The following is a 23,549-nucleotide window of genomic DNA, read 5'->3' as shown; positions in this document are numbered from 1 at the left end:
TCTCTGCACATTGTCCAGATGGTAAAACGGAGCGAAATCTCCTTCAGTCTTAGTGCAGTTGGTTTAGTGAGCGGCGTGGACGGGATACGCCAGCCGGACGTCCAGAGCCTGGTTGTGCTGCGCCAGCGAGGTGTGATGGTAGTGCATGACCAGATCCTTCAGAGACTTGTGGAGATCGAAGGGCTCGACGAAGCCGTAGCCGCGCTCCGTGTGACGAATCACGCAGTGCCTCACCTGGCTGCCAACCCTGTGGATCAAGAGACGAGAGCAGAGTTAGGGAAGCTGAAACCAGCACCAACTTCAGAAAAACAACCAAAAAAGACAATTTAGAAACTAAAACTGAAACCAGAAAAATGATGCAATGCTATACAACTAATCTAAGATATTTTCTTCTTCGTTTTTTTATAGACCAGTGCTGCTTATACTATGCCTTAAAAGTATGTAGTCTTTTTGTGAAGATATAGTACATACTTTTGAGTATGTAGCAGAATAGCAGGCAAGCTTTGGGACATACTACTGCATCTTAAACATCCCCTGTGCTTAGTTACATGCATTAAACTACACTGTCTACACAACTACACTGATGCATTTAAGTTAATAACCAAATGTGTCATTATAAAAGTCCACAATGTTGCTGCAGATGAAATATAACGCACATAACATTAAATTTTTTTTTTGTTTATTAGGTTAGACATTGACTATTTTTCAAAATATTATTTCAGACGGATAGTATGCGAATTAGGACGCAGCACAGATATGCACAGCTCCAGAGCCACTGTGAAAATATTGTGAGATTATTTTATTGCCCCACTAGCAGATATTTTTTCTCATTTTAAACAATTTAATTTTGATACAAAACAACACTTAATATCTTATGCTATTTTGCTGTAAACCTTGTAATGTAAATCTTGATTTAAGAGTGTTTAGACGTTTGTACTAGATAAGACAAAAATACTATGTATGAAAATATTTTTTTTGCCGTGGCTAGTCTTTAGACTAGTTTTGCGATGCTTGATTGTCTCATAATATGAGAGTATGAATATCAAGATGTTTATTTGATGATTTAATAGCATCCTTATTAAAATGTTGACAAAAAAACTCTTAAGATTAATCAATTTTAGTTCTTTTCAAGAGATAGTACATCCACAAATTACATCTCACTCTCATGACTTTACAAAACTGTATGACTTTCTTACCTCTGTGGAACACAAAAGAGGATATTTTGAGAGTGCACAGCAAAACTGCATTTTTTTTTTTTTTTTTTTATTTTTTTTTTTATCTTCTGTGTTTTGCAGAAAAAAATAAGTCATTCAGGTTTGAAGGAATATGAGGGTAAAGTAAATGACAGAACTTATTTTCTGGGTGAACTTGCCCTTTAAGGTTGATTCAATCATGAATCTGTTCGATTTAAATAACTGGTTTACTGAAGAGGATTTCAACAATGCAAACTGTGACTGGCTGCTTTACTTTACGGACAGAATAGGATGCAATGTGCAGAAGACGCCAAAAACAAGTCTCCGTATATGAGACCATAGACTCTAAAGATGAGAGGACATTTCTTGTGCTAATTAACAAACAAACAGGAATGCATGTAAGTTCTCACATGAACCCCACTGACTGATGACTTACACCACAGAGCAGGCGTAGCAGTCCTTGCTGCTGCTGTTGCGGATGAGGAACGCTCCAGACGGTTTTCCCCGGAGCAGCTCCTCTGCCTGCCGCCGACCGAGATCTCCCACAAACCAGCTCTCCTCCTCCAGCAGCTCCACGCTCTCCTCCTGCTCACATCCAGACCTGAGAAAACAGCCAGAGCTCAGATCTGTTTGTGTTTCTTTAGCTCAATTAGAGCACACCGTTCACCAGCCTTTGTCCCTTTGTCTCCACAGAGCTTACAGACCTATTGCATCAGACAGCAGCCAGACGTGTCCCCGCTCGCTCCCTTCATTAAAAAGAACCGGAAATTAAACGCCTTCAGAAGGTGCCTTATATTGAGGGGCTTAGAGAACTAAAACAACACGAATGTTTGTAGAAATACAATAAAAATAATAATAATTAATTACTGGTGTTTTTTAAGTCTAGTGTCACACACTTCAGTGAAGATGTTATTAATGAAATCAGAGTTTTAATGAAAACTTTGATTCATTAAGCCTAAACTAAATCGGTTTGTCACATAAAGTGATCATGTGTCTTTAAAAGACATGCATTAAACCACTTCATTCAAACCGCTTTCGTCCTGTTACTTACACACTCACAGAAGTGTCATCATTTTGGGATTTTGGAGGTACAGAAATCACTCGGGTTTCATTCAAAAGATCTATATTTGTGTTTGCGCTCATTCGACACAGAAAATGCAGACTTTGTGTTTAAATAGCAGTATTTTTGAGGTTTAATATTCACAGACACTAGTTCAGATCACGATTCAATTAAGTGTACAGCCCTACTTTTGATTTATTCATTCAAAATTCACCAGATTGTGTGTTATACTGTAAACGCAGCATAATCATGGAGACTTGGATGGGCTCTGTAGACAGCACAGGAATGTACTAACAACAACTGCAGCGACACGTATAACAACATCCTGATTTTTCCCTGGCAAGCCACATTCAACAATTACATTAGCAAACTTCATTCCTAGAGAAAGACTGGAGCTCTTTCAGTACTGCTGTGATTGAGTTAAAGATACAGATCATCTGGACACTCACTCTTTCAGCTCACTGTGGACTGTGTCTTGGAAATCCTTGCAAGAGTTCTCTTGAGAATAACACTGTTCTTCAGACGTCTCGGTCATGCTGACCGCCTCATATGTTTTTCTCCTCTGGATTTCCTGGAAAGCAACAGGGAAAACCTTAGAAAAGCAATGCATTCGATATGCTTGATATGCATTTCTTCTTCTTCTTAACAATTAGATAAAAACTAAACCAGAACTGAAATCATTGCCTTTAAAACTAACTAAAATAAAAAATAAAACCAAAACTTTTGCAAAATATACAGTTCCCGAGCATATCTGCAGCTCTGAGCATCGTAGCCAATCACAGACATGTCTGTTGAAGGCAGAAATTGCCAGCGGCCAATCAGAGGTGTTTAAATTATTCATGATGCGCTCTATACTGCTCAAAACAGAGTTTCATTAAAGCACAAGCAGCTTTATACACGTACAAGTCCTCTCATTACACTACTTTATATTAGAAATCACTGCTGGCTGAATACGCTTGGCTTTGAAATCCTCTACACTTATAAAAACACTTTTATGCCTAGTTGGCAGTGATTAGAAATACATTTATCTGATGTGAACATTTTGCATTCCTTATGTAAATAATACATAATATATCAGTTACATCTATACTATATTATGTATATTTCTGTGTAGTTATATATAAATATATATAGATTAGTTATTTGTTTTAGTTATTATTACTTATACTTGTCTGTTTTTTGTTTTGAGAATTTTTAATCATTACTGTGCTTAATGTAATTAAGAAAAACTAATATACACAACCTAAGAACAAAAGAAACTGACAAAAAAAATACTAAAACTAAACCAGAATTCAGTTGCAAATTAAATATAAAGAATAAAAATAAATAACCACATAGTATTGTTTTTTAATATATATAAAAAAATACAAACTACCAAAGAAATTGAAGAAAAATACGAAAACAAATTCAGCTGCAAATTGAAAATATATTTAAAAAATAAATAAATAATAATAATAATAATAATAATAATAATAATAATACATAATAAAATAAAAATAACCACATAGTATTTTTTTTAAATAAAAAAAATACAACAAACTACCGAAGAAATTGAAGAAAAATACGAAAACAAATTCAGCTGCAAATTGAAAATATATTTAAAAAATAAATAAATAATAATAATAATAATACATAATAAAATAAAAATAACCACATAGTATTTTTTTTAAATAAAAAAAATACAAACTACCGAAGAAATTGAAGAAAAATACTAAAACAGAAATTCAGATGCGAACTGAAAATATATTAAAAGAAAATAACACATACATACATGTATATAATAAAATAAAAATAAATAACCACATAGTATTGTTTTTTTAATATAAAAACTAATACAAACTACCAAACAAATTGAAGAAAAATACTAAAACTATTGAAAATTATTGAAAATAGTATTTAAAAAAATATTAATAATTAAGAAAAACAACAACAACAACAACACTATAATGACGCAGATTTAAACCCATTCCATGGCTTACCTGTAATAATGTAGTGCAAGCATCATAGAGCTGGTCATACTCTGCCGTCTTCTGAAACAGTCTCAAACATTCATGGAGCTTCTCTCTGGTTGCACTCAAAAACTCTTCCTTCACAGCTAGATCCTGAACATGCAATACGTTTAATCACTCAAAGTGTTCACTTGTTGGAGAAAAAAACCCAATACATTAACAAAAGATGGCTTTCAGGTATGACCTTCCCCATGAGACTCACAGAGAAGGTAGGAAGCGGGTCACAGTGGGACACAGGATAAGCCAGCGTGACATCCAGGGAGCTGTTGTACTGGACCAAGCTCCGATGCCTGTAGAAAGAGATCAGCTCCGGCACCGAGCTGAAGGTCAGAGGCTCGGAGAAGCCAAACTTCCCATCCTGATGGTGGATCCGGATGAGTTTGTTGGTGCCATTGTTCCTGTGGGGATTTCACACATACAGCCTTTTCTATGAATGCAGTGGATTTCACTGTGTAGAAGTGACAACAAATCATATCTGACAACCTGCGGACTTATTTGCCAGCTTGAGAAGTTGTAATATAGTTGAAAACATTTTATAGTGACGCAACTGGTGTCAAAAAAGTCCAGTGATAAAGAGAGTCGATCATCTATACAGTGCAAAAAACACTGTGAAATCAGCAGCAGTGTAAAGTATTTGAGTAAGTATTATTTTGAGGAATCTGTCCTTTATTTGAGTTCTGTTAAAACTGAATATTTGCAGATTTACATTTCTACAATAATAGTTTTTAATCCGTTACAACTTAGTACACAAAGTACAATGTGACCCTGGACCACAAAACCAGTCAATTTTTCGAAATTGAGATTTATACATCATCTGAAAGCTGAATAAATAATCTCTCCATTGATGTATGGTTTGTTAGGATCTGACAATATTTGGTCGAGATACAACTATTTGAAAATCTGGAATCTGAGGGTGCAAAAAAATCTAAATACTGAGAAAATCATCTTTAAAGTTGTCCAAATGAAGTTCTTAGCAATGCATATTACTAATCAGAAATTAAGTTTTGATATATTTACAGTAGAACATTTACAAAAAATCTTCAAGGAACATGATCTTTACTTAATATCCTAATGATTTTTGGCATAAGATAAAAATCTATAATTTTGACCCATACAATGTATTTTTGGCTTTTGCTACAAATATACCCCAGAGACTTGAGACTGCTTTTGTGCTCCAGGGTCACATATGAGTGTCATATTTGTGACTTTTTAAAAACAGGGGTGAGTAAATAATAACAGAATCTTCATTTTAGGACGAATAATCCCTTTCAGACCTTAAACTTTAGTAATGTGTTTTTATAATAACTAGTGTGAACAGAGTGCACGATTAGTCAATAAATAACTATATTCAAATATCAATCCAGCGTAAAATCATCTGCTGAAAATACTCAAGGAACAGCTTTAAGGATATTGGGTGTCTTCAACGTCTGCTGAGTTTCACATGAGCGTTTTTGACCAGTTTCTGCACCAAAAATACTAAAAAGAGAAAATCTCTACAGCTGAATTCAATATTTAAGTTATTGAAAGTCAGTTTTAGGTGTGAAAGTGGCTGATGATAGGCTGGCCACTGTTACTAACACACTTAACAGCTGTGTGTTCACTAAAGCAGGAATCCTGAAACATGCAATCCTTACCTAACGGTTAACGTGTATTCTCCCTGCCGCTTGCAGGAAGCGTTTCGGACCAGGAAAGCCCCATCAGGCATGCCGTGGAGAATTTCATTCACCTCCTCCCTAATGATTCGACACAGTGGAGTTTGACTGTGAGTGGTCTTAACTGAATAATAATCAAGCAAACTGATAAAGACAAATATTACAGACTAATCTTACCTCGATATATCAGCCCAGTACCACTCGGCCTCCTGTAATGAATCACCGGGCTCCGCTTCTCCGAGGAGATGATCGTCACTACTGACTCCTGCTTGAAGAAACATAATAATAAAACATAAGCGTGAGACAATAGGCAATTGTTACATTTCTAGCCTCATTCTACTGGAAAACCCCCAGCATTTTACAAAGAATTGCCAATTTGTCAGGTCTTGGTCACTGGAAATTAAAAACAAAAAACGTGCAAGTATTTTATTTACTACATTTCAAAAATAGTATTTAAAAGAATGAACAGAATAGATATTTAATATTCAGAGATCATTACATGTAATGTTTTTTAATTATTTCACACTGAAAATATGATTCAGCATTAATATTTTCGCCTTTCATCTTTGAAAAGTTGCATTTTTTTGTCAGTTTATATACATATCCATTCATCATCATAATACAAACATAAAGGGAAGCAATCAAAATCAAGAATCATCAAAACAAGTCTTTTTTTTTTTTTTTTTTTTTTTTTTACATTTATTACCTATAATTAATAAAAAAGAAAACAGATCGGATAGAGCAGGCTAGTCTTAGATGCCTTTTTTGGCTTTTTGTTATAATAAATAAAAGAAAACAAAGAATACAAAAACCTAGTGTTGGTTTTTTAAAAGAAAACAAGCAGTTAGTAAATGAATAGAGTGCAAGCCTAAAAGTGGCTCGGTTTTTTTTTTTTTGTTTTTTTTTTGAAGAATAGAATTAGAATAGAGAGTTCTAGTTGTTGAACGGAAACTATAGATGACAAAAAATAAATGAATAAAAAAGTAATATAATGGGCAACTATCTAAACGTGCACGCGGAGGGAAAAGCAGCGGCGGCGGTCACGACTTCGTTAATGAAAAACAGATGGCGAGCAGACACACACACACTATTTTATTCTAACCTTATCTTTCATGTAATACTGTTAATACAGTAGGTCTGTATAATGACGCCTGTCCGGAGCTATGAGGTGACAGCTGGGGACGCTCAGGAGTTCCCCGGTATTCCCGCTTGAGAGTTTACCAGTTCTACTATGAAGAAGGTTAAGGGTTGTGAATATTTACAATATAAATCGACGTAGACCAGCGGACCGCTACGATTGGCTAACTAAAGACTTTGCGAGACTCATGAATACTAATGAGGTTAGGTGATTGGACGCTCGGGGTCTGTTACCAAGCGACGTCATCATTGCCTAATTAATATTCATAAGCTATCGCTTCGCCATAGTAAGGTCGGTAGCTCGGTGGCCCGATGTTCCTGCTCCGCTGACCCGAATGAACTCCGCGATGACATGTTGAGACACGCCGAACTCAACGAATCAAAAGCCCGAGACTGTTTAACTGACTTTTACATCACACGAACTAACTTTCACGAGCGTTACCGTCACTGAAAACTGACGCGTCGTCGCTCCGGTGATTGACGCTTGACACTCAGCTCGCGCTTGAACCAGAACAAAGGCAGAGTGACTTAAACAGAATAAACACCAAATACAAGAACATGAGACGCGAATAATACAGAAATAAAGTTACATACCAGTGCCAGCCGCGCGGACTCGACTCATTTCGATGTAAGAAAACGGTTCTGCAGACGATGACATCTTTTCTTCAACAATAGATCGTGTTGCAGAAGTGAATAAAGGTCTTTTAAATCATGTAAATCGTAACGTCAAATAATAATAAACGACTGTCCGGTTGCTATAGCTACGATAACCAAATAAAAATGGCTTAACAATGTTAAAAAGGCGAAAAACGGCCCGTTTTGATCCAAGTGTCCAGTTGTTATAATTCGGCAGCCAGTTATTCAAAATAAAACTTAGCAATAAATCTTATAATCGGTTTCCAGAATATCATACATGACTAGCACGTCCAAAACACTGTGTACTCATCTAAATATCCAAAGGAACGGCGTCGAGCCGTGAATAAATCAAACTCTTATAAGGTTTGGGACGATTTAAGTGTCTGAGGACGATACCATTGATCAACACGGGGGGGGACTTTAAACAGGATGGCGTTGTGTTGTTGTTATTATTACTTTGTTGGTATTGTACTCTGCCTTTGCTTTATAAGAGTATTGTGAGACTTATATTTTTTAAATTGTGTATTAATTATATCCACTTACTTAAAGCCATTCTTGTGTTAATGTTAGGTTTTCACCCCCCTCTCGCCGCGATTATGCTACGGTCCGTTTTTGTCCGGCATTGTGCCGTCGGTACTTTTCTCGAACAACTTGTTTAAAGTCATACTTCTGAGTTTTATGCACACAAACACTGTCATTTATAAGGTTTAAGAAAAATTAAAGCGTCTTAATGCGTAAAGAAACATGTCATGACGATTTTTGGAGCTCTTGAGTGTTTAAAAGGTCACGGTGTGTTTCGTGCCAGCTGCACATAGGGGGAGTTCCCTCAGTAGGGAACATTGTGTACTGTTGGCTTTGTCTGCCTTTTGACAGTGAAAGTTTCACACTTAGATAACTAGCGTTCGAACACTAGTCCGGTTGAGCTCGCAAAGCAGCATACTTCTACAAAACAACGTGAATTGTGTTTGCATGATGATATCCCGATGAAGTGGAGAACATAGGCTGTTAAATAAGACAGTACACACTCTAGGATTCACTTTTTGATTGAATTTGTTTAATGTTGTGTATGTTAATATCAATTTTAATATTTAATACAGAACTGCAATAGCTGCAATATATATTAAGACAGATGTTATGTGCATAGGCCTGGTTTAACTAGAAAAAATGTGTTATTTTCTGTTCCTTCCTTGCAAATTATGACAGTAATAATAAATAATGCATCAGATTGGTTCGTTTCAAGTCTGTTCTGCATAATCTGTGAGCAGAAACGACATAACTGGCATCTCTTGGCAGAAACTATGCAGTGAATGAAGTCGTTGAGATGTCAGAATAGAACTGATGTTTATTTTGTGTCATTTGTTGTGAATGTGTTTATGCATACTTATCAGTTTCAAACACATCTCTGGGTCAGTTAACATTTCCTTTCTCTTTAATACAAACAAATACATAACACAAACGTAATACATATGTAGCCTATAATACAAACAATCCACTTTAAATGGAACAAAATATCATGGGTTTTGCTTTTTTCAGTAAGCACAAGTGATATGGGTCTATTTCTGGTCGTTTATGGAAAACTATGCCAAGATCAGGACGTGCGTATCCAGAGCCATGGCCATTGTGTTTCCGGCTTCACAGCTTCATTTAGTCTCTGTTAGCACGCACAGATTAGAATATGAATCATTATTTATGCTTTGACCTCCACTGCAGTGCATTTGGTTGGTTTTAAGAGTCAACCTCAGTTATTGCTGCAAGCATATTTTCTCTTGCTCTGGTTTTATATATGTTCTATGTGCTAAAACATTAGTCACATTTAAATCTAGACTCAAAACTCATCTGTTTAGCTGTGCATTTACTGAATGAGCACTGTGTGATGTCCGAACTGAATGCACTGTATTTTATGTAAAATCATTTTCTATTTTTAACTGTTTTAAATTAATTTTAAATAAGTCAATTTTTAAATCATTTCCAAAGTTTTAAAATTGCTTGTTTTATTTTTGTTATTATTTTTCTTCATGATTATTTTACTTTCTTTTATGTAAAGCACTTAGAATTACCATTATGTACGAAATGTGCTATATAAATAAACTTGCCTTGCCTATATTTCTTAATTTAGGGCATATTTAGTGGATTCTGTCTTCCAAACTCAAATTTCACTCGCATCATATTTTTTGCTATAGCTGTGGGTAACAAAGAAACACAATAAAACCACACTGACATACTGTAAATTAAGGCAATGGTCACATATGGTCACACTATTTTGTGTTTCATAACAGAGAATTTGACTGTGAAGTCACTAAAAACCTATAATATATATATATATATATATATATATATATATATATATATATATATATATATATATATATATTTATCATAAAACACTGTACATATACAGGTTGTGTGATAAGTAATAACAATGTCCACTGCTAGGCCATGTGCACTATTTTGTGATATATTTTTTTTCTACAATTTTCGTTTTTGTTTTGTTTTTTGACAATGATCTGAACTAATTATATTCATGTATTATTAAACTTTTTTATAAAAAAAGGCTCTGAGTAATAAATAATACATGAATATAATTAGCTCAGATCATTGTATTATATATATATATATATATATATATATATATATATATAAAATTCTCTGCTGATCAGAGTAACCCATATGGCTAAAAATATTGTTTTTTATATATATTTTTAAATATGTTTTAAAATATACCAAAATGGCCAAAACATTTTGAAAATATATTTTCTAGCAATAAACATTTTTAGCCATTTTTGTGTATTTTTTAAAATATATTTTAAAAATATAAATGTATTTTTAAAGCATTTAAAAATATATTTTGCCCTCCATATACTTCAGTCCAAGAAAATACATTCATATATGTTGAAAAACTCTCTATTTAAACTCTCTAAAGTCTCTATTTTACAAAAAAAAAAAAAATAATAAATACATTTATTCAACACATAACACATTTTGGCTATACTGTAAAATTGGAAATGTATTTTCTTGCCCCTGAAATACATTTTAAAATATATTTTGGTATATATGAAACTAAATATATTTTCTATTTAGAAAATACTTTTATATTGAGCATCTCTTTTTACAACATATTTTGAATGTTATTTATTGGCTATTTAGCATATTTAAATACATATATAGCATATTTAAAACATATTTTGACCAAAAAAAAATTGTTGTATAGCAAACATTGTAATACTGACAAAAAGGAAGCATAATCATGAAACAACTAAGTTTTACAAAAGAGCAATCTGTAATATAATTGTCACAATAACAACATTTTTACAGAGAAATAATTCGATGAGATTTAATATTAGTAACTGCATAAATTTTTGTTTTATTTTTGTATTATTTTTGTCTATATTGTTGTCTATATATCTATAGCTATATATATATATATATAGAGAGAGAGAGAGAGAGATAGATAGATAGATAGATAGATAGATAGATAGATAGATAGATAGATAGATAGATAGATAGATAGATAGATAGATAGATAGATAGATAGATAGATAGATAGATAGATAGATAGATATTTATATTTTCTCTTTAATCCTTTTCATCCCCAATGGGACATAAGTACAAGGTAAACAAAAGTTCGCCTTAACAACTGGCTAACATAAAAAGTTTTTATATTTTATTTTATTTCAGTTAGTGCAAGTAATGAAAACTAATTTTAGTTTTAGTTAATAAACCAGCATTTTACATTTATGTTTAAAAATACATACTGACTCATTTATGTCTTTGTTTTGCCTACAAGCCCAGCTCCCTCTAAACTATGAAACAAACACCCGACTTCATGTGCGTCTGCATCGGCTCCATCTGAGCTGGAATGTGCATTTGTATTGGTGTTTGATAAAGAAAGGTCTCTAGCACAGGTCACAGTCTGCAAATGAGGACATGCTATTCCAACACAAACACTACAGGAATAAAATAACTTTGTTTGTGGTTCATTCTGACGCAAGTTTTGTCTTTTGTGGGTTTTTGTTAGGAAAGCATGTGATCCGTTCTCTACTGATAATTGCTCAAGGATCCTAAACACACCTCTGATGCTGATGCTTCAATGCACTTCAGACACACTTTATTTTGGCAGCGTTGAAGTTTTGTCACTGTTTTAAAACACTTTTGGAGTTACTGGATGATGAGTAACAGTTTTGTGGTTTGAGGTGATGTGGAAAACATGAGGTTTGTGGTTTAACAGGATAAATGCTCCATCATATAAATTTATATATATATGTGTGTGTGTGTGTGTGTGTGTGTGTGTGTGTGTGTGTGTGTGTGTGTGTGTATATATATATATACAGGTGCATCTCAATAAGTTAGAATGTCGTGGAAAAGTTCATTTATTTCAGACTGAAGTAGATAAAGTATTTGGTTCTTTTAACTGTGACAATTTAGGCTCACATTTAACAAAAACCCTCCAATTCACTATCTCAACAAATTAGAATACTTCATAAGACCAAAAAATAAAAAATAAAAAAATAAACCTTTTTAATGAATTGTTAGCCTTCTGGAAAGTATGTTCATTTACTGTACATGCACTCAATACTTGGTAGGGGCTCCAAAATTCCAAAACTAGAAGTGCTCCAAAATTTCTTGGTAAACGGGTGCAGTGACTTTGGTTTTCAAAAAACACAATGGACCAACACCAGCAGATGACATTGCACCCCAAATCTTCACAGACTGTGGGAACTTAACACTGGACTTCAAGCAGCTTGGGCTATGGGCTTCCTAGAGGCTTTAGGAACTTGGTTTCCAAATGAAATACAAAACTTGCACTCATCTGAAAAGAGGAATTTGGAGCACTGGGCAACAGTCCAGTTCTTCTTCTCCTTAGCCCAGGTAAGACGTCTCTGACGTTGTCTGTGGTTCAGGAGTACCTTAACAAGAGGAATACAACAACTGTAGCCAAATTCCTTGACACGTCTGTGTGTGGTGGCTCTTGATGCCTTGACCCCAGCCTCAGTCCATTCCTTCTGAAGTTCACTCAAATTCTTGAAGCGATTTTGCTTGACAATCCTCATAAGGCTGTGGTTCTCTCGGTTAGTTGTGCATCTTTTTCTTCCACACTTTGGAGATATTCTCCAAAATGGAGCTACGCTGATTTGGAGAGACACAGAGGAGAGGAATTGTTGAATAATGTCGTTATTTATGTTTTATTCGGGTACAAAAAGTATTCTCATCGCTTCATAACGTTACGGTTGAATCACTGATGGCAGATGGACTATTCTGACAATGCTTTTTATACTTTTATGGACCTTGACACTGTTATTTATTTGGCAGTCTATGTGACAGTCACAAGCCTCCAGGTTTTCATCCAAAATATCTTAAATTGTGTTCCGAAGACGAATGAAGCTTTTACGGGTTTGGAACGACACGAAGGTAAGTGATTAATGACAAAAAATTTATTTTGGGGTGGAGTAACCCTTTAAAAGCTCAGCTTTAGTTGCAGTAATAAGATTATTCCTCTAGAGGAGAAAACTGGCCCATATGCTTTAAACGAGCAAACTGAACACTGTCAGCTGTTGCATCATGTCTAAAATGGTGAGTTTCTTTATTTTCTGCTCACTAACAAAGTACATGGCGTGTAAGAGATGAAGTGATCTAAATACTACTTTACAGTGGCATGTTTGATCTCTGATTGAACTTTAAAAAAGAAAAGAAAAAAAGTTCAAGAGCCATACAAGTGTTATGTGGGTATTATAAATTCTTGTAGGTGAAAGGCAATTTTGCATCTATATACAGGTCCTTCTCAAAAAATTAGCATATTGTGAAAAAGTTCATTATTTTCCATAATGTAATGATAAAAATGAAACTTTCATATATTTTAGATTCATTGCACACCAACTGAAATATTTCAGGTCTTTTATTGTTTTAATACTGATGATTTTGGCATACAGCTCATGAAAACCCAAAATTCCTATCTCAAAAAATTAGCATATCATGAAAAGGTTCTCTAAACGAGCTATTAACCTAATCATCTGAATCAACTAATTAACTCTAAACACCTGCAAAAGATTCCTGAGGCTTTTAAAAACTCCCAGCCTGGTTCATTACTCAAAACCGCAATCATGGGTAAGACTGCCGACCTGACTGCTGTCCAGAAGGCCATCATTGACACCCTCAAGCGAGAGGGTAAGACACAGAAAGAAATTTCTGAGCGAATAGACTGTTCCCAGAGTGCTGTATCAAGGCACCTCAGTGGGAAGTCTGTGGGAAGGAAAAAGTGTGGCAAAAAACGCTGCACAACGAGAAGAGGTGACCGGACCCTGAGGAAGATTGTGGAGAAGGACCGATTCCAGACCTTGGGGGACCTGCGGAAGCAGTGGACTGAGTCTGGAGTAGAAACATCCAGAGCCACCGTGCACAGGCGTGTGCTTTTGAACCAGAAACAGCAGCAGAAGCGCCTGACCTGGGCTACAGAGAAGCAGCACTGGACTGTTGCTCAGTGGTCCAAAGTACTTTTTTCGGATGAAAGCAAATTTTGCATGTCATTCGGAAATCAAGGTGCCAGAGTCTGGAGGAAGACTGGGGAGAAGGAAATGCCAAAATGCCTGAAGTCCAGTGTCAAGTATCCACAGTCAGTGATGGTCTGGGGTGCCATGTCAGCTGCTGGTGTTGGTCCACTGTGTTATATCAAGGGCAGGGTCAATGCAGCTAGCTATCAGGAGATTTTGGAGCACTTCATGCTTCCATCTGCTGAAAAGCTTTATGGAGATGAAGATTTTGTTTTTCAGCACGACCTGGCACCTGCTCACAGTGCCAAAACCACTGGTAAATGGTTTACTGACCATGGTATTACTGTGATCAATTGGCCTGCCACCTCTCCTGACCTGAACCCCATAGAGAATCTGTGGGATATTGTGAAGAGAAAGTTGAGAGACGCAAGACCCAACACTCTGGATGAGCTTAAGGCCGCTATCGAAGCATCCTGGGCCCTCCATAACACCTCAGCAGTGCCACAGGCTGATTGCCTCCATGCCACGCCGCATTGAAGCAGTCATTTCTGCAAAAGGATTCCCGATCAAGTATTGAGTTCATAACTGAACATAATTATTTGAAGGTTGACTTTTTTTGTATTAAAAACACTTTTCTTTTATTGGTCGGGTGAAATATGCTAAATTTTTTGAGATAGGAATTTTGGGTTTTCATGAGCTGTATGCCAAAATCATCAGTATTAAAACAATAAAAGACATGAAATATTTCAGTTGGTGTGCAATGAATCTAAAATATATGAAAGTTTAATTTTTATCATTACATTACGGAAAATAATGAACTTTTTCACAATATGCTAATTTTTTGAGAAGGACCTGTATACCTAAATCATATTTCCTAATACATAAATATACTCTCTACATTTCTTTATTCTATATACCTTCTCTAAAATTTTATATTTAAAAATATATTTGCCCTTGATGTATTTATTGGCAAGAAAAAACAGTAAAATACATATGAGGAAAACTTTATTTGTTGTCTGTAACGTCAAACATACGACACATTTGAATAAAAAAAATAAGAAATAATAATAATGAATAAAAATAAATAATGAATATTTTGTTGTAGGCTGAAAGTAAATATATTTTCAATTTAAAAAATAAATGTCATAGAGCTTCAGTGTTTACAACATATTTAGCGTATATTTAAAATACATTTTGGCCAATTTATTTACTTTCTTATTTGTTCTTTCGTTCTTTTTTATAATTTTATTTTATTCTTTAAAAAATGTTTTTGTAAATCTCTCATTATGGTATATAATCTCCAAATTTAGTTTTGTCACAGTTTACAGACACTTTGTGTTTATATTTACAACTGATTGTTCATAGGCCTCATTGATCTTAACTTATGCACATCAGTTTTTGAGGTCTATAATCCATCAGTTTCAAAAAGATCAAGGATTTTCAGAACAGCACAAGGGTTAAATGTATTTGTTTAACATGATAATGATTTGAATACAATTGCCTCGAAAGTTTGTAGGCATGTCAAACACCTAACCCAAATGTAAAAATTAGAATTGTATAATAAAAAAAATTACTTATTATTTTACTCTTAATTTGATATGGTTCATAACTCATGCAGAATCATCTCTATGGGTCTAGAAAACATCTGCTACACAGTATAAAACAACAGAACAGACTAAAGGCATCATCAGTAGAATTCATCAGGAACAACGTTATGCATATAGTTATTGTTTCAGGATGAAGAGAGTCCTTCCTCCCTGACAGACATTAGTACGTCCTGGCTGTGTCACAATGTGGAAGTGCTTTGTGTCGCACAAAAAGACGGGTCTGATTAGTGCTGGGCAATGATTAAAGGCACAATATGTATGAATTTTTTATTAAAATATACAAAAATCACTGTTATGTATTTTGCTGACTTGTGTACTTACATTATCCCAAATGTTTCGAAGAATATTAAAAAATAAAGAGAAATAGCAATTTTAAATAGTGGCTCGTCCCTGGTCATTGCTTCACCTGCCAATGACGTCACACACCTTCGATTTCCGGTTTTGTTTTGTAGTAGAAAACATGGAAACACCAAAGACGCTTTAATATGTTGTGCGTTTTAATAGACCGGTGACGACCGCACAGAGTAGCATTATAAAAGAACTTTCAAATTAATCCAGTATGATAAAACAGCGCTGCTTTACCCCACATATGCATGACCGGAAGGAGCAGAAGCAGTCGACTGTGGCGTAATAAATGCGCCGATGCTTTCAAGCCATGCGTCACGCTCGTTCAGTGGCCTCGTTTTGCTTCACCCTGCTTCATACTACAACATTAATAAATCTTTAATACATTAGCTCCTCTATGAACATGATTTCTGCCCGAGTCCCGTCGGATTGCATCAGGGTGTGGATGAAGACCACAACTCCCATGATTCCACACTCAGTCACAACGCCTTTGTTTCTTTGTTTGTTTTGCATATGTGCCCTCTAGCGGTGAAAAAATTAACTATTGTGCCTTTAAACACATCCAAAATAAAAGTTTTTTTGTACATAATATATGTTTGTTTGCTGTGTATATTTATTATGTGCACATAAATACACACACATGCATGTTTATATTTAAGAAAAATATGTTGTTTATATATATTAAATATATTTATATATGAATATAAATATATACATGTAACTATTTTCAAAATACATACTGTGTGTGTTTGTCTTTATATAGTGCTGTCAAATGATTAATCGCATCAAAAATAAAAGTTTTTGTTTACATAATATATGTGTGCATACTGTGTATATTTATTATGAATATATAAATACACACACATGCATCTATATATTTGGAAAATATTTACATTTATTTACATGCATATATGTATATTCAAATAATTTAAATTATTTATAAATATATTAAATACATAAACATAACATATTTTTCTTAGATATATACATGCATGCTTGTGTATTTATATATACATAATAAATATACGCAGTGCACACACATATATCATGCAAACAAAAACTTTTATTTTGAATGTGAGTAATTGCGATTAATCGTTTGACAGTACTAGTAAAAATGCAATTCATGACTGGTTTAATCTAAAATTCAGTGTCGTGATGCAGTAAATAATGATGGGAAAGCAGACAGTGAAGCAGACTGGATCCACTGCATTTCAGTACCTGGAAACTGGATGTAAAAACTGGCAGTTCCTGACCAGAATAAATCTTTAAGATCTGTTGCTGAGGTTCTTCCTTGTCACTGGTGTGACTGTAGAGATGAGCAAGAACCTCCCGGATGAAACTCTCGCGGTCGCTGTATCTCCTCAAGCACTCACACAGCTGGGTTAAGCTGAACTCTTCAGCCACCTGCATGTGTTTACAGATTAGTACATATTTGAAGCTCCTGGCAAAATTTGCTTAGTTCTGACTCAGTGAGATGGCAGTGAAATTTATTTTTCTGCAAGTTAACCAGACTTTTGACTTTCGGCAAGAACCATGACTCACTTTGCTGCTTATTCTGGTCAGGAACTGCCAGTTTTTACATTCAGTTTCCAGGTACTGAAATGCAGTGGATGCAGTGGATCCAGTCTGTCTGATTTACAGATCAGACAAGAGAAGATTCTTCTCTTGTCTGATCTGTAATTGTTAACTAAACATGGACAGGCTGGTTTGTTAGAATCAGTGATAAAGAAAAATCTACTTTAAAGCACTTTTGCTGGTTTCAAATAATTTGGAATTTTTAATGCCATTTTAGAGAAACGTTTGCATTTATTGAAAAAGACTATAAAAGTGTTGTTTTGTTACATCTTTAATACATTATTAATTATTTTCAAAATATTTTTGCATACCGTTGTTTTTTTATATCAATTCATGAATATCATTATGTTTTTGAGGAGTCGCACCACATGACATTTTAAAACTTGAACTAACCTTGCCTTGTCTTTAAACAGTCAACTTATCTGATATTTAAAAAAAGTTATTGATCCGCATACACACATTCGTGAGGGTTTGCACGAGTGTTCTTTATAAAGTCATTTCTTGATTTTTTTTCTGCATGTGGTTGCACCACATGACTTTAATTTGGCCAACAACAATTTCTCAAATATTAATAAGCAGTAAAGCAAAAATGTAACTCAAAAATATAGTTCACAAATGAATTCTCGTTATAGAAGAGGTGTGTTTGAAGTCATTCTGTGTATAAATTGAATTTAATTTCAATGTTTTAAATGAATGAATAAACTCAGATAAATACAAGATAAAATTTGTAATTTTGTAAGGGACTGTAAGAGAATTTTTAAAGATGGCATAGTTTCAATTACATCATGACATCTTATACAATGCCTTAAAACTTCCCTTTATTGTAAAAGATCTCAGCTAATTTTTAAAAATGCATGAATAACATTTATATTACATACCATTTTGAAGAATGGTAGTTGCTGGTCCCCATTGACTTCCATTGTATTCTTTTCTCTCTATGGTCCTAGTGTCAGTATTTATACAGTTTATTTTTATTTTTATTTTAGTTGCAGAAGAATTGCTTGCTGACTCTCTGCAGTGATCATGTCTTACAGGTCGTCCCATTTGACAGGTCAGTCCACACACGTTTCCTCATTGCATTTTAACTTTTTCAGATAAACTGTACATTGTTGAAATGGCTTATCGTCATCTTGACCGCTATTTCCCTACAGATATGAAGCTGCTAAGCTGATAATGATGTTATTGGGGAATCTTGAAGATCATACTGGTGTCAAAGGTCAATACATCAACACCTGCATTCTGTTCAGTGTCTGACGTATGCAATTATGCAGACATATCAGTATGGACTTTTAAGAGCTGCTTATATGAACAAAAATCATCATTTTCATCTTTGGTACATTATTACTGAGTAAAAGGCTCTCTCAAACTTCATTGCAGTTGAGCACAGAGGAGATCTCAGAACTGGGTACAGAGGTGTTTATAATAAAATAAACATAAATGCTTTTTTTACACAAGTAGATTTATTTGCTGTTGCTGTTTTAAACATAGTGCTGTGCTAAAAATCCTTTACCTAATTTGCCATTCCTGATCAAAAATGACTGGCTTTTTTTTTTAATTGTGTTTAAATCTCTCATTATGGTACGTTATCACTATAATTATGCTATAAAATTGGCAGTGTTCACTCCAAAACTGAGAAGCATAAGCTCAAATCAATGAGCCCTATGATCAATCAGTTCTAAAAAGAAATACAAAACCTATGCTTATTGAAAGAAAACAAGCTGATAAAAAGATTAAATCCAGTGTTTGGTAATAATATAGCATAACAATATTGTAACAAAGTCAATGATTTGAGAAGGAAGAGGACGGGGTCGGATTGACTGCTGCTGGTGATTTTTATTCTGATTCTATAAATAAACAAAACGTCGCGCTACCAGCGCTCAAAAGAGCACAATTGCATGTGAAAGATCACAGGGCTCTCCAGAGCAGGCACAGTCTCCACACCAGTCAGCAGTCAGTCTCTCTCTCTCTCTGCCAGCTCATTCCCAGTCCTCTTTTTACGGTCTCTCCACGCCAATTACTGGAACAAGACACAGGTGTTTGTCATTTGCATTTGACCCACTTACTTACTTACTCATCGCTTGTCTCCCAACTCTCTCTCCCGTTGAAGACCTCGCTGAAGCACACCCCCATCGCCACAAATATTTATAAGCAATTTTTTGTAGGCTGGTATGGTCACAAGTGTAACAAAGTGTGTGTGGGGGAGGGAATATCAAAACCACAAATAAATAAATAAATAAATAAATTGATATAACAAGTGTGAGCAAAGTCAGTAGGTTTTAGTCCAATGAAATAATATTAAAGGGATAGTTCAACCAAAAATGAAAATTTGATGTTTATCTGCTTACCCGCAGGGCATCCAAGATGTAGGTGACTTTGTTTCTTCAGTAGGACACAAATTATGATTTTAACCTCCAGCCGTTGCAGTCTGTCAGTCATATAATGCATGGCAATGGTACATATGCCGAGCCGCAGGATTTAATTTGGATTTGTCTGTGCATGTTATTTTTACTCTCATAGATTTTGTTACCATTGCCATGCATTATACAGCTGAGAGACTGCAACGGCTGGAGTTAAAAATCATGATTTGTGTCCTACTGAAGAAACAAAGTCACCTACATGTTGGATGCCCTGGGGGTAAGCAGATAAACATCAAATTTCCTTTTGGGGTGAACTATCCCTTTAACTAGCATTTGAAAGAGAAAATCCTCTCCGGGTCAAAATGACCAGAACACAACATGAGGATTAAAAGAGTTTGTGGTTTTTAGTTCATGTCTAAACTAGTGGACCCCAGGAAGTTGACAAAATAGATCAGAAAATAGAAACATTTTACAGCCTTTATGGTTAAAAGAACCAAACATATTCATAACTTGAAAATTGTGCATCCAATAAAATATAGAATAAGAAAGTCCCTCAACATAATGCTGCCTGTCTATTAATAGCAAATAGCAAGTCATCCCAGACTGCATTGCAATCTTAATGTATTAAAAAAGCCCCATTTATTTCAGCACAGGTTCTTCAAACCATACTGTCACATGCATTGTGTTCCCTAAAGTTTTATATGATATGTGAATGGCTGAATGATGAAGCTTCTTTTGCAAATGACTGAATGGATGATGAGTAGACCCAACCAATGCGTTTATTCCCCTTTCTTGTGTATCGCTCAGTTTCATTGTTTCTGGGTCTGGGCGCCTTGTATTTTTAGCATTTTTATTATTGACTAAACTTTTTTGGGGGGGGTTGTATTGAGCAGTTGCTGCCATTTATTGAAATTTACTTATTGTTATATGTTACTTATACTTATGTGAATGTCTTAATATAACATCATGACCGATGTTGAGTAAATGGTCACAGAATTTAAATTTTTGGGTGAACTATCCCTTTAAGTGTTTGTTAATTTCCTGTATCTTCTCATCACTCTCTCCCCTCCTCCACAGTCTTATTATTCTGAGTCCTCCATCCAGCGGAAGCTCCTGGGCCTTTTGGTAAATATATTCTATGTGTTATATGTTTGGTAAATTTATTTTTTACCATGTTATATGGTAAAATTGGAGGAAATTAATAGACTGACTACAAAGTAAACACAAATTTAAATTAACTTACAATGACTGTGTTGAACAAGATAAACAATAGTTGAATAATTGTAACAAATAAAGTACCATATTTACTATTTATTGTAGTTATTTGGTTTGAAGTAATTTGAAAAATGTTTAGAATTGCATAAATGTTAGAAAACGTTAATCTAATTTGGTTTTTAATATATATATATAATGTTAATATTCTAGTATTGGTTGCTTGTTGATAGTGTAGTAGACTAATACCATTTTTCATTGTTCATGCATTAATTGAGCCTTATTGTGTCTTAAAGTGTTAGCGGGGACAGTTTGGACTCCTTGAAACCTTTACAAATGAAACGTCTTTGTGCTATGGTTTATCCAAGTCGACGTTTATCACATATATATATATATAGCAAGAAAAATCAGATCATGGTCTTTTTAGTTAAACTGTGTGGATTTTATTATTATGTTCTGGACGCTTATATGCTATAAATTACTAATAGATTGTTCAACATTGAAAGCAGTGTATCTTTTCCCCTCTGTGTGCTCCAGAATAATGTAGCAGAGGTGGAGGAGCTGCGGATGGAGCTGATGAGTGAGGATCTGGTGGAGGTGGATGTCAGAAACTTTGGTGGAGGGATCCTGGCTCATTGAGTCACAGCAATGAAAGAGTTACTCTTGAATATCAAGAAATGAAGAAATTGAGTATTAGAAATGAGACAGCCTTTGTCACCTTGGTCTTCGAAAGCAGCCTTTGAAGGATGCAGCCTCTGAAGTTGTCTTGTCGTGATTCCAGTTTCCATTCTAACAGCTATTAATCTGATTGGTGGATCTGTCTACGAGATTATGGGTAGTGTAATTCTTCCTCTGGAAACATGATTTTTTCCTGGCTCATCTTGTCTCAGTCAGAGTGAAGGAGAAACAGACATACTGTGAGGGTCCTGAGCTCCCATCCAGACACACACAGTGACGTGAAGTGTGACAGAAAACATGCTGAATACCCTGGAGCGAAATCTTCATCCTGGAAACTCAGGTACAAATGTGATACATTATCAGTGTTAAATAAAGCAGGATAAATAACGTTCCACATGCTATGATCATATCTTGTAAATGTTGCTCTGTGCTACTTGTCAGATTGATAATGAATCACTTAAAGGTGCTGTGTGTCATTTTTTAAATGGAATAAAGCATAAAAATACCATATTTGCAGATATTTAATTTACATACTTGCTCCCCAAAAACAATTCTACAGCCAGTTATTCTACTTTGAAATATGCATTCCATGTCAGAATGTCTGTTGTTGTTTTTTTTTTTTTTTTTTTTTGGTCTGTGTGACTCCGCCCACTGCAGATTTACCCAATAGTATTTCAACTCTCCAGGTTGCCATTTGGTGGAAAACACAACGTATTGCAGGCATGGAAGCCAGTAAACGAACTGAGTCAGAGATCACAGATTCTCCCTGACCTAAAAAGCCTTGCCATCCATCTACAAAGCTCTATGACTGTTAAAACGCAGATAAATCGACTCATCAACTTGTAGTGTAACCCTCATCCCCTTCCATTGTCAGTAGCGCTCGTTTCTGTTGCGTCAATCTGGCAACCCATGTGAGCATTGAGTTGAATTCAGAACACTGATTTTCTTGTTTTTGTCTGTGTTTTTTGTATTTTCATTGACGTCACAGAAAAAAATGGATTCATAAAGGGATGTGCCACTATGTGTCCTGTTAAGACATTTCAAAACATTTTAGATTCATTAAAAAAATAGTGAAATAATGTTTTTTTTTTTTTTTTTAAGTTTGTTATTAAAAGTGTGAAATTTGTGATTTGCTTTTAAAGGGATACTCCACCCCAAGATGAAAATGTAGTCATTAATCACTTACCCTCATGTCGTTCCAAACCCATAAAAGCTTTGTTCATCTTCGGAACACAATTTAAAATATTTTGGATGAAAACCGGGAGGCCTGTGACTGTCCCATAGACTGCCAAGTAAGTTACACTTTCAAGTATGAAAGACATCGTCAGAATAGTCCATCTGCCATCAGTGGTTCAACCGTAACGTTATGAAACGACAAGAATAGTTTTTGTAAGTGAAGAAAACAAAAATAATAACTTTATTCAACAATTCCTTTGTCAACGGTCTCCCCTGTGTCTCTCCATATCACCGTATGCTCTTCTGTATCATCCGCGCCACAAGGATGTGCTGTTTTCTTTCATATCAAAGCTAAATACACGTAGAAACAGCACATCCTTATGGTGCGGCTGAGTTTGGGGTGGAGTATCCCTTTAAATAGGATTCACAA

The 23,549-nt window shown here is 34.8% G+C and overlaps 1 protein-coding gene across 2 annotated transcripts in view; it reads right to left on the bottom strand.

Moving 5' to 3' along the window:
• Positions 1-8,042, bottom strand: part of LOC109065512 (phosphatidylinositol 3-kinase regulatory subunit gamma-like) — an 8,890-nt gene extending 848 nt beyond the window's left edge. Inside the window, exons 1-8 of one of the 2 annotated variants that reach the window (XM_042717755.1) lie at positions 7,646-8,042; positions 6,092-6,182; positions 5,897-5,995; positions 4,465-4,660; positions 4,233-4,355; positions 2,703-2,824; positions 1,630-1,794; positions 1-247 (exon numbers count right to left, since the gene is read on the bottom strand). The exon at positions 1-247 is cut by the window's left edge and continues 848 nt beyond it. In XM_042717755.1, the coding sequence (XP_042573689.1) occupies positions 64-247; positions 1,630-1,794; positions 2,703-2,824; positions 4,233-4,355; positions 4,465-4,660; positions 5,897-5,995; positions 6,092-6,182; positions 7,646-7,709 (1,044 nt within the window). In that variant the 5' untranslated portion in view covers positions 7,710-8,042 and the 3' untranslated portion in view covers positions 1-63. The remainder of the gene's footprint in view (positions 248-1,629; positions 1,795-2,702; positions 2,825-4,232; positions 4,356-4,464; positions 4,661-5,896; positions 5,996-6,091; positions 6,183-7,645) is intronic. The other variant, XM_042717756.1, reaches the window with a different exon arrangement.
• Positions 8,043-23,549: the final 15,507 nt, after the last annotated feature.

The sequence above is a fragment of the Cyprinus carpio genome, chromosome B2, assembly GCF_018340385.1.
Source record: "Cyprinus carpio isolate SPL01 chromosome B2, ASM1834038v1, whole genome shotgun sequence".
Lineage (NCBI taxonomy): Eukaryota > Metazoa > Chordata > Actinopteri > Cypriniformes > Cyprinidae > Cyprinus > Cyprinus carpio.
This window is presented reverse-complemented; position numbering and strand designations above follow the sequence as displayed.